The sequence below is a fragment of the Fukomys damarensis genome, unplaced genomic scaffold, assembly GCF_012274545.1.
Source record: "Fukomys damarensis isolate Sample0158 unplaced genomic scaffold, DMR_v1.0_HiC HiC_scaffold_30, whole genome shotgun sequence".
Classification (NCBI taxonomy): Eukaryota; Metazoa; Chordata; class Mammalia; order Rodentia; family Bathyergidae; genus Fukomys; species Fukomys damarensis.
Window position 1 is genome coordinate 51,436,175 of NW_022900942.1, and position 19,298 is coordinate 51,455,472.

General features: G+C 37.5%; 1 protein-coding gene across 1 annotated transcript in view; it reads right to left on the bottom strand.

The window, feature by feature from the left end:
• The window catches only part of Dsg4 (desmoglein 4), a 32,444-nt gene that overhangs the window by 12,494 nt on the left and 652 nt on the right, over positions 1-19,298 (bottom strand). The window contains exons 2-10 of the mRNA XM_010643373.2: positions 17,942-17,957; positions 10,801-10,836; positions 9,646-9,777; positions 7,612-7,767; positions 7,125-7,269; positions 5,189-5,355; positions 4,790-4,924; positions 3,833-4,018; positions 748-1,019 (exon numbers count right to left, since the gene is read on the bottom strand). Of these exons, the coding sequence (XP_010641675.2) occupies positions 748-1,019; positions 3,833-4,018; positions 4,790-4,924; positions 5,189-5,355; positions 7,125-7,269; positions 7,612-7,767; positions 9,646-9,777; positions 10,801-10,836; positions 17,942-17,957 (1,245 nt within the window). The remainder of the gene's footprint in view (positions 1-747; positions 1,020-3,832; positions 4,019-4,789; positions 4,925-5,188; positions 5,356-7,124; positions 7,270-7,611; positions 7,768-9,645; positions 9,778-10,800; positions 10,837-17,941; positions 17,958-19,298) is intronic.

The following is a 19,298-nucleotide window of genomic DNA, read 5'->3' on the forward strand; positions in this document are numbered from 1 at the left end:
AGACTTCATGATTTTACTAGAGTGTGTCAACTTGTTAGTTGATCAAATGAGTTAAAAAGGTAATGTCAAAGTAATTTATAAGCCAGTGGACTTTCTTCATTCCAAAAAGCATTGCGAAGAAGGAAAGGAGACAGAGACAAGAAGGATAGAGAAAAGACCCATTTCCTGTAAATTATTTCTAGAGTATTTCAATAGTCCTAATTTATGCAAACTCTATATATCTATTGTTCTTTATACCTGTCTTTCTATTTCTCCTCTTTTGACACTCTATCTTATCAAATTTCTAAAACATTTGTGTTTTAGTTTCATCCATTGTTTTTTTTCCTCTTATACTAAGCAGAGGGTTGAAATTAGTCTCCAAGTCATAAATACCCACAAGTTTTAAGGAAACAAGCAGTGAGTCACTTTTTATGGCGTATTATTTTATCCAATATGCCCTAATCAGCCCTAGTCTAGGGTAGTAAAACTCACCCCCAGAGATCAGAGAGACTCTTAGAGTAACTTAGGTAATTCTTTGATCTTATAATTGTTCTTTGGATACAATTACTCATAATTAATCAGAGCCTTTATACTGTCTAAAGCACTATTAAAATTCTAAGAAAATTTCGTGTTTTATCACAGTCTCCTGAAACAAGTAAGAACAAAACAAAATCCTGAAAGTGTTACAGCTAACAAGTACTGGTGCAAACAAAATGCGTGGACACTGGTCTGCACCAGGCCACACTAATGTGAACACATGGGCCATACCTGACATTTGTCGCAGGATTTCCTGTATCCAAATCGATGGCGGTGTATGTGCCAAGCACACGAGTCAACAGGGAGTGTCCTGTTATTCCTTCTCGTACACTGAAGGTCTTGGTACTTGGGTGAAATGTAGGTCCTTCTTTTACATTAATAATCTGAATTCTCACAGGGGTTGATTGCATCCGGAATTGGGAAGCAACTGAGTGGTGAAATTCAGCTTGGTTTTTAACTCCGATACCAAGTTGAACATTAGGCATTTTTTCATAATCCAATGTCTGAAATGATGGAAAGTGAAAAACTTTGAACCAGCAAAGGATCGTTTGATAGAATATAAAGGTGGTAAGCAAGCCACATACTAGAATAAAGAACAAGAGCAATGAAAGCTAGATTTTGAATAGGAAAAAAATTTGGTTATTACTGGATTAGGTATTTTAGATATATATTGTCACTATTGTGGCATGATCAAGTATGTAGGTCATTTTAACCTACAACTTTAAATTGTAATCACATGCTGAACTTCAAATTTCTTATACAAAAACTAAAAGAAAATGGTGTTTCTTTTCAAACTGTTTATGACAAAATTAAATTTAATTAATTTATGACAAAAATAAATTTAGAATGCGATAAAAAATGTTCACAACTGTTGAATGAATAACTACATAGGACCCTGATTTCCCTTTCAGAATTCACATCTGATAATCTCTTGAAGGTATTAGCAGCACAATAAAGGAGCCAATATATATGGTGTAAATAAACATGTAATTATTTTTTAAATGATGCAAACAAATGTAAAGAATTCATGATTATTATAGCCAGCCTTACACTGTATTTGCATCTGGTCTAGAGGATAAAAATCCTTTATAGTGTTCACTCAAGTAAGTAAATAACACACCCTGAGAAAAGTCACCTTTGAACTGGGTTCCTGGAGAAAAGATGAATAGAATCTTTTTTTTTTTTCCTTTTTGGTACTGGGGATAGCACTCAGGTCCTTGAGCTCGCAAGTCAGGCGGTGGAACCACTGAGCTAAATCCCCAGCCCAAGAATAGAACCTTTTGATCCAGAGTGGATCAGGAAGATAACCCTTCCAGAAATGGATTAGGCTTCACTCTGATTTAGATTTTGAATCCCAATGCAAGGTTGAATGCCATTCTAATCCTTGGAAGAAAGTGAGTGAAAATTCAAAATTTGATCTGGTAGATGACCTCTTACTTTTCTCTTCCTATTTTATATCTTGCAGTGGTTTCAAATTGGTTCTCTTACTTCCTTTCTTGTTGATACTGCCTCTGATTAGATTCATACTACCTTAAGACCTGATTAATATAATAATTATTTTCATAACTTTAATCTTCCACAGTTGAGCCTATAATGTTATTTTTATTTAAGGCAATATCCCGAAACATTTCTTGGTGTATAAATAGGTATTGAAAAAAATTTTTTTATTTGATTTTTTTTTTCCAGTACCAGGAAATAAAATCAGGACCTTGTGCTTACCAAGCAGGCATAATGCTGCTGAGCTACATCCCCAGCCCTTATTTGTTTTTTGAGACAGGGTCTCGCTATGTAGCTCAGGCTGTCTTGAACTCACTATGTAGCTCAGTGTGGCCTGGAACTCAAGGCAATCCTCCTGCCTCAGCCTCCTGAGTGCTGAAATTACAGGCATTCATTACCATGCCTGGTTGGAAAAAAATTTTTTTAAAATTAAGGATTCAGTATAATTATGTAGGCTTTGAAGGTCATATACAGTTTCTGTTTCAAGTAATGAACTAATTCATGGAGTATGAAATTAGCCATGGCAAATATATAAATAAATGAGTATATCTATGTTTCTATAAAAATTTATTTACAAAGCAGGGCTTTGGCTGATGGGCCATAGTCTTTTGACCCCTGGTTTAAAGCAATATTCCCAAACAGGAAGACTATGATATATTCTTTGAGTCTTGTTTCATGTTTTCATTTTATTGAAAATCTTAAAATGTGAATTTAGATATTTAAAAATTTTTATTGATCATCTCAAAAATTAATATATCATATGATTTCACTGTTCATGACTATTTTGGGTGGTAAAATAATAATGGTTTAAAAATTGTTTTGGCTTATTGTAAAAAGAAAAGAGACTTAATTGATAAATGATATGTTTGCATCAGGTGAAAGCTAAATGGCTTCCTCATATACTATTTTAAAAATATTTTGCAAAAAAGAAAAAAAATTTGCAGTAAGTTAAACAGTATAAAGTAGTAACAGAATAGAATTATTATAAAAATTGTGCACCAAAATAAACATGTGCTTATCTGAGTATATATTTTCCTCTTTGTAAGTGTCATTTATATTATTATTGGTAGCAATTTCCTTTGAGGAAAAATAATTTTCCTCATTATATAAATGTTAATTTGAATCTTACTGGTTTATGGTTTTTAAATTTATAAGTTCTTAGATTTTACTGTTGTCTATGAAGTTAAAGCATAAAGTAGTTTAAGCAAAATTATCTATACTACAAAGTCAAACCCTAGAGTTCAGCATTCAGAGATCTCAGCAGAACAACTGTAACTTGATGTCTCATTTTTTGCACTTTGTGAATCCTCTCCAGGCTCTGAACATGCTTCGTGTCTTCTCACTTTTGTGATCACTCCTTTCTTTCCCTAAATCAGGAGTTTCAGATACATGGTCCTGCTTAAGTAAGCCTCATTTCCCGCAGAAAAACTTTTCAGGCAAATCTAGCTTAGATGGGTCTTCTTTATCTTTGATCTCATTAATTATTTTACATTTTATTCACTTACAAATTGTGTTTTGTAATATAATATCTGTATCATTATTTATAATATTACTCAAGTGCATTATTTCATATGGGGGTGCTTGCCTTATCTTCTCAACTAGATATTAGGCATTATGAGAACAAAACAGCCTTTTATGTTTAGTTTTGTAGTAAATATTGTATTCCTGGGCTGGAACGCTCAGACTGCCACAGTGGCCTACTTAGAATACTTGTTAGATAAGCAGAAGTCAAGATGATGGAGTATTCTTTTGGAAACAGTGTATATCTCTAAGAGATAAAACTTATTTGGAAGAAATTATTGCAAATCTCATACTGTACCTTGATGACCTTCAAAATGCCCTCATTGGTTTGTGGGTCTGTTTGGATATCAAACCAGTTTCCCTCATTTCCAGAGAGGATTACGTATTTTGCCAACCAATTATCAGTGCCTTCTTCATCAAGATCAATTGCTTGTAATCGTATCAGTTCGGAACTCAAACAATTCTCTTTGATACTTGCTGAGTACTAAAATAAGAGATCAGTTTCAAAATCAATGAATTTTCAAAAACTGAAGATACTTACATATAATTTTCTTATAAAATGTTACCAAGAAATTAGGTTAATGATTTTTATGCCATTATTAGTGGCATACTCCCAATCAGAAATATAATAATCACATTATTTTAAAACCAGCGCAAACTATCACTTTGTTTCATTTTTCCTGATTATTCATTTAGGTAAGGGATGAATTTTTTTTTCCATAAAAGGCCAGATAGTTGGCTTCACGGGCGAGAACATCCGTGTTATAGCTTCTCATCTCTGCTGTCACAGCAAAAAGAAGCCACAGACAACATGAAAAGGAATGATCAATAAAATGTATTGTTATCAAAATAAGTGGCAATCCAGATTTGGCCCTATTATTTTGGACTTTATTTGGACTTTCTTTATGCATACAGATGAAAATGAAAGTTGAAAATATTTGAGATTCTGGTAGAACTAATTTAGTCCATTGTGAAGCAAGTACAAATATACCACTATTGTTACATTATTCCCAGAGTTATACAAACACATTTCCACACTTATGTGAGTAAATCATATGGAGTAGGCAGCTCTTGCTTTCACAGAGAAAGTTTTCTTGGGATAGTGAGTCAAAGATAATATATACATTTATTTCCAAGGTTTATACAACAAAGTTGAGCCACCCACGTACATGACAGAAGCAGGCTCCCAAGCTAGCAGGAAAGCAACTTTAGTTTCTACACTTATAGGAAAAGGATCATAAGGGTTATAACTTACTAAAGTTTTTTCCAAGACAGGGAAATTATCGTTGACATCTAAAACCTTGATTCTGCAGTCACACTCGGAGGAGAGCCCATCCGTGGCTCCGTCCCGATCTGAGCCCCTCACGAGCAGGTTGTATGTACTGTGTTGCTTAATTAAGAAGAGAAAGAATTGTAAGACTTAGCTTTTGTCGTGAACAGAATCCAACACGTTCCAGTACCATTGCTTGTCTTTATTTTTGCATATATGTCAAATAAAATCTATATAACTGATCTTTAATTTTTATGAAAAAATGAATGGAACAAGTTTTACTTTTCTCCTTTACACAGGAGTAAGGCACATATGGGTCACTTCATCTTTGTTTTTCAAAACTGAATTCTTTATTTCTCATTATTCAATCACAGAAGGCTTTACCTCTCTGTCGAGGAAACTGGACATCGTGCAGACTTCTCCAGTATACCTGTTCACCATGAACATTGGGGCACCTGCAGGCTCCTGAGAGATGATCTTGTAGGCAATCTTAGAATTCAGATGGTTGTCTTCATCTGCATCAGTGGCACTCAACTTTACCACCAGGGCATCTAGAAATGAAAACAGGCTGTGTGGAGAATTGTTGGCACTGCTAGGATTAATGCATCAAATCTTTAGGCATAAAAAGAAAGAGTGATTAGCTTCTCCTGAATCATCTCTGCTCAACTTTTCTTTCCCCCCTTTTTTTCTTGAATCGAACTCAGAACCTTGCACTTGCCAAATAAGTGTGGTGCCACTGAGCTACATCCCTGGTCCTCTGTTCAAGTTTTCTATGAGAACATATTAGTATAACTTATGCATATACCATATGCTTGCAAAAGTAACAATGGGTTGCTTCTATGGATCTCTTTCTGTTTATAAAGTATTTGTGCTCCTTAAATGATTGAATGGAAAATTAGTAGCAAAATATAGTGGTCTTTAATATATGAAAATGTTCAGTAGATCGTCTTAAAGTCAAAGGAAGTGATATTATCTGTTTTGTTTTGGCCATGGTTTCGTGCAGTTATTTAAAAATGCTTAATTAAGAAAGATTAAAGCTCAGTTAAAGATAACATTGGAACTATTTATTGAGCACCTATATGCTTAGCTGTCATTCATCCAGAAATAGATAATTACTATGGCTGCACAGAAAGGTGATAGCACTTTATCAAGCACTCAAAAATATGTAATTATTGAAGAGAAGATTTGATCATAGGAATCCCAGCTATTCTTAATTACTCATAGAGACAAAAACCAGGTATTCTGGCCAATCCCAAGGACATCAGTCCACAGCACAGATTTTTCCAGAATTGGTGGTTTTCTGATGTTCTTTTGCTTCCTGGCCAGGCCTCAATGTGAAATACTCAGGGCTTCCTTAAAAAAGAACCAAGATTGAAGGACTTCAGTTTATGAAGATGTGCACTGGCTCTGTAGCTCTTTCTTTAGAAACTATTATCACTTTAGAAAGCATTTCTACTCTGCTAACCAGCAATGAGGGGACTTTATGGGTCTCTCCTTCTCTTCCTTCATTAAGACTTTCTTGAAGCTTGTTATCAGGAAGACAGGGAAGTCTTTGGAGTCTCCTCTCTGCCTCTCTGTGTCCTCCCATATTACTTCTTGTATCCGTTGGACTTTCTTCTAAAATTTACTTTTTCTAATAACCTCTGCCCCCAATGAACTTAAAGGTATGTTGGCAGGCACAGATTTGAAAGGGGAAGGAATATTAGAGCATTGGAGGGAAAAGAGGTAGAAGGCAGGGAGAGTGGAGAGAGAAAAGCAGCATCGCAAAAACAAAACTAAGAGGGAAAGGAGTTTTAGGAGAACTAATATAAAGGAAGAAGTGGGGAGGAGTTAGAATTGGAAATGGAATGAGGCAGAATGGAAAGAAACAACTACATGAGAGCTCAGAATGTCACTTTCTGTGTAGGCCATGAAGGCTCTTGTTCTCAGCGAAGCATCTGATGGGAACAATCATCGAGGCTCACTATCCCTCTACCTGGTCAGGTTCAGCCGCAGACTTTGAGGAATAGACTAGAACAGAGACTTTTCAAACACTCATGGTTTCTTTCTCAGTTTACTCATTGTCCTGTGATCTCTGATGCCAAGAACCCGCTAAAGTGCAAGCATAAAAATCTTGTACAAGTCAGAGGATATTTAGCATTTTAGACATGTTTCTATCCTGTCTGAGTTGTAAATTAAAATTCGTGAGGGTCATTCAAAGCTCAAGTTAGCTTTTTTTTTTTTCCTGATCTTTAAATGATCGATATTTCAATCTTCTAAAGCTTTTGCCCACAGGAAGCAGAGGCAGTAAATGTGGAGAAGGGTGTGTCCTTCGGCTTACTGGCATCGCAGTTCTCTTCAATGCTGGCTGTGTAGACATTCTGGGTAAAGACTGGGGCATTATCATTTATGTCCATGACCTTGACTCTGAGCTCCAGCGGACTCTCTAAATCTTCACCCCGTGAGTTCAGAGCACGGCAGTAGATCTGTGAGGAGTCAGAAAAAGAGTTGTCATGCTTCACTAAAGAAATTAGGTAACATGTTTGAAAATACATGGCGAAATAAGCAAGGAAATTATTTTCCCTTGAATTCAGACTATACTACCATGCAAAAACGGAAATATGATCAAGACTTTTGGTCACATGTAGCTGTAACACACAAGAGAATCCTAAAAAATAAATTTATATTTTCACCCTTTTCTCATCCCTTCAAGCCCTTCATTTGTTCCAATCTATTATGTTTTATCTTTGAAGCCATAGTCTTGAGACTTTTTTTTTAAAGGGAAGAAAAATGGTATGAATAAATCAAAACACATTGTTGTGACTTACCAAAAAAAGTGGAGTTATCTCTCTGTCCACCACCGAAGTGATGTTAATTTCCCCTGTCCGAGGATTAATGGTGAACACACCATAAGGTGGCCGATCAATCCCTGCTCCGGAGATGCGGTAGGTGATTTTCTGGTTCACTTCGCAGTCGGAGCGAATCTACAAGGGAAATAGGATCTGATCTCATTTAGAGTCGATCATACACGCCAGAGAGCAGTAGAATCAAAAGGGAAAGGAAATTGCAGCCTTATGAGCTTTGGTTTGAAATGCAGCGTCATGACTTAGTCCCGTGCGACCCTGAAATCGCTGACCTTCGCTAAGCTTCTGGTGAGACAGCACCATTATGCATACATAGGTTTGATGTGGGACTGCATGAGGTCACATATATACAGCCCTAGCCCAACACGTATGTGCACAGACACATATGTGGTGCCACATGTGCTATTATTAACAATATGTCATTCAGTTCTCTGATTTTGTTTGCATTTAGTCTGACAGAAGAAATCAGAATCTTCAATAATTTTTAAAATTTGTGTTACAGTAAGAAATATCCTGCTTAAACTTGAGTTCAAGATTCAGCCAAAGAGATAAACATATTAAGAAAATCAGAAGAGAAATAGTGTTTAGAGATGGAAAAAATTTCTAATGTATCACTCCTCTGTGAAATACCTAATATATAATACATAATATCACTATATATTAATTATAGCATGTATAATATTGCAGTACTAGGGATTGAACCCAAGGTTTTCACATTGAGCTACATTGTCAGCCTATTTATATATTTACTTACTTTTATTTTGAGATAAGGTCTTATAAAGTTGCTAAATTGCCCAGGCTGAGTATGAACTTGTAATCCTCTTGCCTCAGCCTTCTAGAGCGCTGGACCAGGCATGGGTCACCACGCTTAGCTTCTGCTTAATAGACTTTATGGCCAATATTCTGCTAATATGGATTTTAAAAAATGGCTATATATATATTGCTCACTTATATACTAAAGATGAGCATGTCCAGTAAAATATTAAGACTTGTCACCCAAACATTTACAATTAATTAAAATCAGCTGGAAATACAATTTCAGTTAGCTTAGGTCTAATCTTTTCTCATATATAGAAGAAAACTCTCCAAAGTGGAAGTAAAAAGGGGATATGCAATGTAAGTAGGAAAACATAAAAGTCTAACCCTAAGTTAAATGAAAAATCATACTTTAAAAGCATCTTTCCAGTTTGAGAAGTTCTGAGAAAAAACACAGGCTCTGTTCTCAAGCTGAGGTTCTATCTGTAACCTCAGCTGATGCTTACTTTGTTTTTTGCTGTAAATCTACAAGGAAGGAATTTGGGCTGATCACTCTGCTCTTGGTTTCTACAGTGGCCCAAGGCCAAGATGCCCAAAAAGAGCAAGCAAAACTATAAAATTGATCCTAAACTTCACAGATCAATTTGCTACACATTCTTGTTTTAATTTGCCTTACTCACTGAGAGCCAGTGTTTTTGAAGAACTTTTTAGAGCCCCCCCCCATTCTGAGACGTAGAGATTGGTGCAAACTTTTGACACCACCCTTACTTTCTTGAGTTAATCAAGTACAGGATAAACCCATGACCTTTTGAAGAGTTCGTCTTCGATTACCACATGCAGGCAACAATGAGCAAACAACAATAGAGATTGGCAAACTTTTGACACCACCCTTACTTTCTTGAGTTAATCAAGTACAGGATAAACCCATGACCTTTTGAAGAGTTCGTCTTCGATTACCACATGCAGGCAACAATGAGCAAACAACAGAGAAATAGCCACAGTCCATTTTCACTCCAGCACAAAGTCTTTCTTCTAGGGTTACTTTCCTGGGACGCTCTGGCCAAGCACACTTGTGTCAGCCACCAGCACATGACATTCAAAAGCAAGCAAGTGATTACATGTCACTTTCCTAAACCCATGTGGGGGCAGTGGGGCTTCAAAGCCCTGGAGTATTTCAGAGTTTTCCTGCTAGCAATGCATCTGCTATCAGCACAGGATGTGCTTGTGTGGTTTGTCTCTTACTCTGGCGATTGGATTCCTCTTTGAGTTGTCCTCTCCTTCCCGACAGGCCGCAGCAAACTTGATCCACTCCCTCTTCTGTCTTCTGACGGTTTGCCATGTTGTAGTGCCGTTTTCAATGTCTAATTCTTTCACCTTAAGCAAGGGTAGTGTTCTGATAGTGTTAGACTACTTACACTTAGTACAGATATTTACTTAGCATTGAAAGGTGCATCCGGAAGAAACAATGGTATTGAATTTGAGGAGGAAAGGAACTTTTTACTTTTTAATTCTCAATCCTGGATAAATATAGCTTGCCCAGCCCTGGTCGCTACTTTGCTGGAATCATCTTATTTCTAAGAGTCAAGTCACACAGATTCCACCAGCTCTGTGTGGCATAATAATTCATAGTACAGGGTAGCTTTTCTCTATTCTGCGTAGAAGCCTGGCCTGTCTCACCCTCCCCTGTGCTCTGACAGGACTTTGCTTTCCCCGGAACTTCACGTTGCCTCTCCTCTGAGTGCATCTCATCCTAAATAGAAGCTGCACTCATCTAAACTGGGAAGGAAGTTTTCTCTTCTGCTGATAGGGACACCACTGGGGGTAAGCATCCAAGTACATTCTTGCAAAATTGGAAGACCAGAGATACAGGACAGTGGTCTTATTTCCTGAGTCCTACTCCAAAGGCAGCAGATTTCCTGTTGGTTTATTTAATTGCAATTACATATTTTTAATTTTTACATCTTTCCCTTATTCATAGACCCTGGGAAACTTTTTTTATGTTTTGAGACCAATCTCTCCACGTAGTACAGGGTGGCCTTGAACTCACTATGTGGCCCCAGCTGATCTCAGACTCACTGTGATTCTCCTGTCTCAGTCAAGTACTGGGATTACAGATGTGCACTGTCACACTGCTAGATTGGGAAACATTCATATAAGCTACTAATATAGTTTTATGAGTGGGAATTACAGAGACACTGACCTATCCAAGCCATGCCCTTAAAGTATAAAAATTTGATAGGATAGGTTTTATTATTGCTATTTCAGTTTGACTGATGTTTTTTTTCTTAACTTTTACCTGGATGATTATATTTTTAAATATTCTAATTTTTTATATATAATATAAAACCCAATTTTCTTTTGATTTTAAGTAGAGAAGATAGTTTTATTATACCTTACCTCAACGATAAATTCACTGTTTACTGCCAGCACCACCTGTCAGAGAAGGCACAGAGTTAGTGTAAAGCCTAAAGAAACAGCATCATAAAAACATCAATGGTATTCTTTCATTAATTTCTTAAACATACACTTCATTAAAAATGTAAAACTAACAAGGGTAATAGAAAATGAGTAATAAAGCTTTTCTGTCCTAAAAGGCTTTTACATTTTTCATTATTTATTTTAATTTTCATTTTCATTAGTACACATTTGCAGTATATAATGATTACATTTTTTGTGGAGGCTTTCAAAGCTTTAGACAAGGCAAAAGTGTGACTTGTTAGGCGAGGTAGGGCACCTGCTTTAACAGAGGCACAGGTGGGCTGAATGGAAGGAAAAAGCAAGGAACTCCAGTTATCAATGTGGATTTTAGGAAGGCCTCACAGTAGAGCAGGGGCTGTTAAAGGTTCTGGGTGATGAAGCGGATTCGACAAGAGGAACTGATAGAGAACAACACTTCAGCTGGAGTAAAGCAAGAACACAGGTGTAAGGCGCAAGGTTTCAGAGGATGTTGCAGATCTGGTAAGATTAGTGGCATAAGGTGGAGGTGCCATGAGAGGTGAGGTCAGTGTCTGTGTGGGGTAGACCAGGAAGCGTTTCACCTGCCAGGCTGGGCAGGGTGGACTTCACTGGCTAGAGACTGGGAGTGACAAAATTAGTCTTTTAAACATATCATCGATATGAAGGGAAGATGAGAAGAGAAAACACTTGAAGTGGATGCATCAAATAGTTAATTAGCAATTGCTTAGGAAAGATACAGCAAGAACTTGAACCTTGGTGCTGAAAGGGCCTTGTAGCAGAAGTGAGAACAGAGCTATCAGCAAGGAACTGATAGGGCTCCTAGAGGGAGGACTTTGAGGGGGAAGAGTTGGTGGTTCCAGGAACTTAACGCTTATCATTCTGGGAGAGAGGAGCTACTTATTAATGGAAACAAAATTAGCAAGAGACTGACTGCAGGGTACTGATGACTACTATCTGTTTATTTATTTTCAGTATACTTCTAATATTTGGGATAGACAGAAAATCTGAAAAGGTGGAATTTTCCAAAGCAGTGTTATTTACAATTGAAGAAAATGATGCTACTAAGTGAAAATGTACAAAGAAAATCAGTGAAGCAAGCACAGAACAGAATCTTGGGGGAATGCTTACTTTTGTGAAAGGAATAGAAAGGAGAAATCTAAGTGCAGAGAGCTTGGGCAGGCGGAGATAATCGGTCAAAAGACACCGTGTGGATGCAGAGCCGATTCTTAGTGTGGAGGACTGGTTAAGAAGCAGAGGTGAGGGAGGAAAAGAGATTGGATGTGAAAGCAGAGAGGAAGCATTCAGAAAGTAGGCGGAGTAAGTACAGGTCAGTGTTAAGGCAGGTGAAGGGCTATTCAGGGGTTTGTGCCTCATGGCAAAGTCAAGAAAAATGGGAGTTGAGAAGGTCTGTGATCTTAAGGCAGCAGCCGATGCTGACTTTTGCCAAGTGACGAAGTTCAAATGACACCAACCAAAAATGAGTTATTAAGAAAGAAACCACGCATGTGATTTTGTGGTTTGTTTCTTGCCCTCAGGGATTATCAAGGGAAAGTTCCTTGTCAATCAGTTCACACAGACCTAGGTTTTGGTGGTTGCCTTATGCCTCGCTTGGGTGCTGGCGTCTCATTCTGCTCACTGGATCGCAGGATAACCGAGAACCATCCTACAGTTAGCGCTGCGGTTCTCAGGCACCTCCTGCAGTGGGTCCAGGGATGACCTTGGTGAACGCCAGGCTGGTGAGCTCAGCACATGCGCCCTTTATTCACGAGACTGTGCCTGTCCTCCCCCTGAGTTTCACACTTGTGTCTCTTTTCTCTGTCCTCTCCTCTCTTTTCTTTCTCCTCTTTGAGGTCCTCCCCAGCTGTTCTTTTCATTGCCGCAGCCCTGATGGCTACAGTCGCATAGCTGTGTTGCTTTCTCCACCCACACAGCTGAGCACCAGCAGAGCGGGGCAACTTGGGAGCCATAATCAACCCAATAGCCTCATTTGATCTTGAAACGAGCAGCGAGAGTGGGTCCTAGCTGGATTCTCATGACAACCGCGTTGGAGACGGGGCGAGTAACTTTTACTCCGCAGAGGGCACATCCTCACCCAGGTGTCTGCCTGCTCACAGAAAGCTGCGAAGTTACTATCCTGTCCTGTGGGTGCAGCATTAAAACGGCAGCCGAGGAGGGACCCCAGTCACTATTCCTCTGCCGATTCTTAACCAAATTGTTTTGACTTAGTTTGAATTTTGGCCTCACATAATTGTGCTCCCTGCTCGGAGAAGATATGGATGGTCGTCTTGAGGCTCCTAATTTTCTCCCGCGCATTGCCTGAAAAGATTTCGCTCATGAAAGTAAGAATTTCTAAAAAAAGAGATGTGCTTCCTCAAATCTTTTAGTATTGATAGCTAAAATTTTTCATCATAAGGTTTAAAATTTGCAAAGGATGACCTTTAAGACTGTTTTAAAATTAAAAACTATTTAAAAACTGTATTTAAAAATACAATTGTCAAAGCACTTTGAAATGTAGCAGATAGAATCTAAATGCCATTGTCATTTGATGCCCAGTGTCACTCATCAGAAAAATAAACAAAACAGATGATGTTCTTTAAAAGTTGGTATTTCACTCGTTTCTCCTTGAGTGCCTATATTCTGTTTTCATCAATGAACTAATGGACTGGATTAGGTTTATAATTACAAAATGTAGCACAATTAAGTCAACTCTATGAAAAATATGGAAAATTCGATGCACCGTATTTAAATATAGAAGTAGGACTGGATTGGAAATATAATGTAAAAAGATAAGAGTTTTAGGTCTTTTTTTTTTTTTTTTTTTTTTTTTTTTTTGTTATTTTTTTTTTTTTTTTTTTCTGTTTTGGTACCAGGAATTGAACGCTGGGCCTTGCTCTTGCCAGGTAGGTACTGTGCTGCTGAGCTACATCCCTGGCAAGAGACAGAGTTTCAAAGTATCAATTTGTGAGTAAATACCACTTATTAGAATTTAAAGAGTCTCCACGTCAATTCTTTTTTGTTTGGCTTGTGTTTCAATTGTGAGAGTAGTACTAAAAGAACATGTTTTTATTTAAGGATGATATTGGAGGATTTTTTTAAAATCAGAGTCCTTACATTTTTATAACTTGTTCTGAATTATGTGACCTAAGTCTACAGAGCAATCTATGCTAAAAGTGATTTTTAAATGACTTATCAGCTGATTATTATGTTCTCTTTTAATTTTGTTGAAAACAAACAACTGAAAGCTGCATAATTTGCACAAATATTTCAGAGCTTAAGAGTCAATTCTCATTCTCAATACTGATGGCATATTTGGAACTATCTCTTATTTTAATGTGCCAGGTAGTTTTATGACCAATTGCAGGGCAATTTAGCAATATTTGCCACAGGCAAGAGGTATGAATTTTTTTAAAAAGAGGAATTTAGGAGAGGAGAATCAGGTGTGAGTGCATGCACAGGTAGGTTGATTTAAGGAAAGAATACCTATTATTCTATCTATCTATCATCTATCTATCTATCTCCCTCCCTACATATCAATCATCTATCATCTGTCAGGAAGCTCAAGATCTAGAAAATGATTCCTTTAAAATCTGTTGCATTTACACCCTGTGAAGCTCTCTTGCATTTCAGTGAAACATGTGCCTCACTTGAAGACCACTGTTGGGATAGTAATTAAGCAGATACACGTTTCTGAAATTGGTATACATTTAAAGGGAAGTAATATCTGTTCCATAGTGGAAGTTTAGGCTTAAATTACCACTTGGCTTCATTCAAAGCAATGTGCTTAAGAGCAAATTCCTTAGATTTGGAGGCAGAAGAGTCTGAGTCTGGGTTCTGTGCTTCAACCAGTATGACTTTCAACACATTCCCCAGCTTCTTCCTGCTTGATCCAAATAGAACCACAGTGTGAAAGGGAGGGGTGCAGCAGGTGCTCGGTGCATCTGCGATAGGAGAGGAAATGGAAAAAAGTCTTCCCCTGTTTCAGAGGGTGCGTTTATAGGACCCCCTGTCATATAAAACACAATCTATTATTTTAAAGCTTTGAAATTAGCCACACAAACCAGACTTGTCTTTAGTTCAGAGAGATGAGAAAGTATTTTGAGTTCCTTTGAGCTGGCTCTTGTCCTGACTACAGAGCCGGTTCAACTGAAAACTATCCAAAGCATTGCCTAGACTTCTTGACTACAACCTTCTTTAAATCCTTCCTCTGGCTCCCTTGTTTTCTTCTAGGCCAGTGCACTTGCAATGCTGGATCCCAGGGGAGGGCTGCCACTTAGCAGGACTTAAGCTGTGGCTGGTGAGGGCCTTGGTGGTACATTGCCTGACTCCCTGCTCCCTGCTCAGCTGGCTTTCCTGAGGCGGGGAACATAGCCAAGCTGCCGACTCCTGTCACTGTAAGTGCAGGTCTACCTGAAGAAATCCAGCTAGTTTTACCCTTGAGCTCTTAAAAATAGATCCCGAACTCTTTTGGGGTGCTCCTCACTGTCCAGGAAGCATCTGTGAATGGATGTTTTGGAGGAAACATGTAATGACATCACGTTCCCAAAGGGTATGAAGTAGCACAACTTCACGAATTCCCAACTATAAAGAATAGTTGGGGCTCCTGGACAACTGCTGTAGAAATCCTTTGCCTGTAAAAGCCACCTTTTCAGAGCACACATGGGTCGTGCATTGTTTCCTGATGTGGCTTGGCCTGAAAGCCTGGCAAAAAGGCACTCGTGGACTGGAGCCCACTGAACCAATCATTACAAGGCCAGAAAACGAGAAAAGGGAGCTGGAGGCAGCTGCTCTGGATGAAGAAAATGATCTGGACAGACATGTTTTAACCTAAATGCATTACAGTTTCAGTGGACCTCCTTGATGAGAGAGTATTTTACCTTCTCTTTTTCTCTGGGAGTCCTTGGAATAAATTGCATTACTAGAAGAAATCTGAACAGAACTGTTTCAGGCTATTGAAAAAGACATTGTGCAAAGCAGATAAATATGCCAATTTATGAGAATACAGAGAGCAGTAAGACTTAGTTTGTGTTTATGTAGGGCTACATGTTACAAGAGGGATAAGCAGATAACGGACAAAAGATATTGGAATGTGTTTGATGTGTAAAGGAAGCAAATGCATAGAAGATGGTCTTGGCCCAAAGTGGGAAAGGAGTCACTTATGGTACATTTGAAAGATTGGGTGTGGTGGCACATGCCTGTAATCCCAGCACTTGGGAGGCTCAGGCAGGAGGATCACTGAGAGTTCAAGGCCAACCTGGGCTATATAGTGAGTTTAAGACCAGCCTGAATTACAGAGGGCCTGTCTCAAAAAAAAAGAAAAAAAAAAAGTTTTCTTGTGTTATTGTGTTCAAATCTGGACTGTCTTCTCAGTTATGGGTTGGTGAACCCTTCTTTCCCTGAGCATTTAAAAAAATTTTTGTTAAATGGGGATACATCTATTTACCTTGCAGGATTTTTGTCAATAGGTTGAAATAAATTTGTTAACTGTAAAATGTTTTGTTAGTGTAAGGTGGTGGATAATACAATGGACTTTACTCCAGAGAACTAACCCTTTTCGTCTCTGCTTAAATTTCTCATGTTCATTCTGAAATGCATCAACCACATTAGTGTTACCTAGAACATGCTGGTGAAAAATATGGAGAATGACTTGGTAAGAAATGTAAGTTAGAAACTAAATCCATTCATCATTAGAATAATTTTATGGGCAAAATTGGGACAGGCAAAGTTTTCTGTATGTAAGGCAAATTCTGAGTTATTTTTATAGTTATAAATCCAACAGGTATAATGAAATATACATGTGCAGCTCTTAGCAAATTGCAGAAAAATTTCTAGGCTTTGTTTTCTTTTCCAATATTTGTCATTTTTTTATATAAGATATGTGGAATTTAAGTTATTGCCTGGGCTCAGTGCAATATTAGAAGACACAGTAATAATTTACATACTGAGTGTATTTGGTAGCTCCTGAACAAAGCTATTTTTCATCTCTATGATTTACCTTTTTGAAGTCACTTTTGAAGTCATTTGCACACCTAGACCAACTTATTAATAAGCAGTTATCTCTTGAATAATGCTTATAAAAATTATTGAGTAAAATAGTTGGCATCGTCCTAGGGATATGGTGGGGATGCCAAGTTAAAGCCTAATTATACCACTTTTGTTTATAATTGAAGGTGCATCAAGTAGGGGCATTTTAGTTTGTAAGCCATGTAATTTTCTGTGTGGAAAGGAAGGGCAAACATTTCTCATGTGAATAATATTTGAGGCCTTCGTTCTCGTCACTCTGTTGCATACCCTGTCATCAGAACTGCCCTGTGTCAGTGAGGAATTCCAACGCAGTGTCCCTTGGGAAGCAGGAGGAACCATCACATGACTTGGTCAGCAGTTTCCCTGCTCAGTGGGATGTTCCTTCTGGACCCATAAGCACCAGCAAGGAAGCATCAGACCCGGCTTTTAGGATCCAGATATTCTCTAAAAGAGGAGCATCTTTAAAAAGCTGACCTAATGTCCATGAAATATTTTTAGGGCAGAATTTTTATTCTGCAGTTTTATAGGTTGATAGGATGAAAAAAAGTGTACTAAAGTTATAGTTTATAGTACAGTAATAATTCTAGCTATCTCTTGGGATATAAACCTTCCTCTTAGATGAAACTTCTGGCATGGGCTCTGTAGGAATTTGAAGGCAAAAATATACATTTTATAGGTATTTATTTCATACCTATATATAAATGTGTATCATAAAATGTATTAAGCGTCTTATATATTTATTTGTATAAAAATTCCAAATATAGATATAGATTTTTTTCTACTTCATTTAAAGCATCATATATTTATATAATGTGTTTAAATAAATATGTATTATATTTACATAGGAATTTGAAGGCAAAAATATACATTTTATAGGTATTTATTTCATACCTATATATAAATGTGTATCATAAAATGTATTAAGCGTCTTATATATTTATTTGTATAAAAATTCCAAATATAGATATAGATTTTTTTCTACTTCATTTAAAGCATCATATATTTATATAATGTGTTTAAATAAATATGTATTATATTTACACATAATAAGCAGTATTACAATCATTATAATTATACTTAGTATATTATGTTTGGTAGAAATAAAAAACAAATCAGATAATGTGCCCCCCTATCATTATATTTCTGGAAATTTGCCTGTGGAAATAAACAAAACCAAACATCTCTTCTAGGTATCAGAGAAATATGGCTTTGTGTGAGAACTAAATTGAAAAGAGGCTAGGTTACTTCTAGACACATTTTTTATGTTGTGGTGACTTTTTTTCAACTTACAGTAAGATAGTATCTGTCTGCTGCACCCTCCTACATTTCCTACTTTCCAAGAATCAAAACATTTAATTGGAGTGTTTAGATCTCATATGTGGCATAAATAGCTTGGTGCACAAGACTTCTTATCTGATCAGTGGCTTTTTAATGATCTTATTAGTTTGATAAACTATAGGTCTCATTCAGCTAATAACCATTCTGTCTCCAGTAATTCTTCCCTAATAAAATGCATACAACCCATAGCATTACCTAAATTTTTAGATTCTCCAGGTGAATTTGTGCACATGATACCCAGGAGACAGACACCAACTTCCTTTACATGAGTATTCAGTATACGCAATTAGAAGCTCACAACATTTTTACAGTGGAAGAAACTGAGTGACGCTGTATCCCATCACGAATTCTCCATGGGGTACAAAAAAGGCCCGAGGAGCTGAGTGCTTTCACCTGGGTTACACAGCCACCGCCAAGGGGAGCGGAGACTCAAGCCTGGGACATCTAAGACTTGGTTCAGTGTTGGCGGTACCTCCCTCCCCCATCTGGTTTATGCAGAAAAAGGTGATGAATATCCGAGGGGAGAAAATGCCAGAGGACCCGTGATCCAGTGAAACAGCCTATTGAAACTGGAGTTTTGGGTACCTTTTATTGGTTAACTCAGTCAAAACCTTGTTTGAAGTACTCTGTGGCTGAGAGGTAGCTGACACAAAGTACCTGTAAGTCTCTGAAAGGTCACCACGCCCTCATTAGTGCAAGCTGCAATGATGCCCCAGACAGGCTTTGATTCCGTTGATTAAAAAGGGGCAGAGTTGAAGCTCAGGATATTAAAGACGAGGAGGCATACCTACTTTCCTGATAACTACAACAGCAAATGGATTCTCCTTCAACCTGTTTTTGCATTTGTCTCAATCTTGAAATATGCTGGAAGTCTCTGCTTCCTGGATATTATTTGTTACTATTTTTAGCTCCAGATATTATTAATTAATATCTTAAGCTATCTAATGCATGAGAGTTTATGCCTAGCAAAATTATCGTTAAAATACAAAAATAAATATTTTAGTGTCAGTGAGAAGTGGGGAAGAACTAAATATCAAAACCACTCAGATTGCAAAAAAAAAAACCCTACTGGGAGAGCC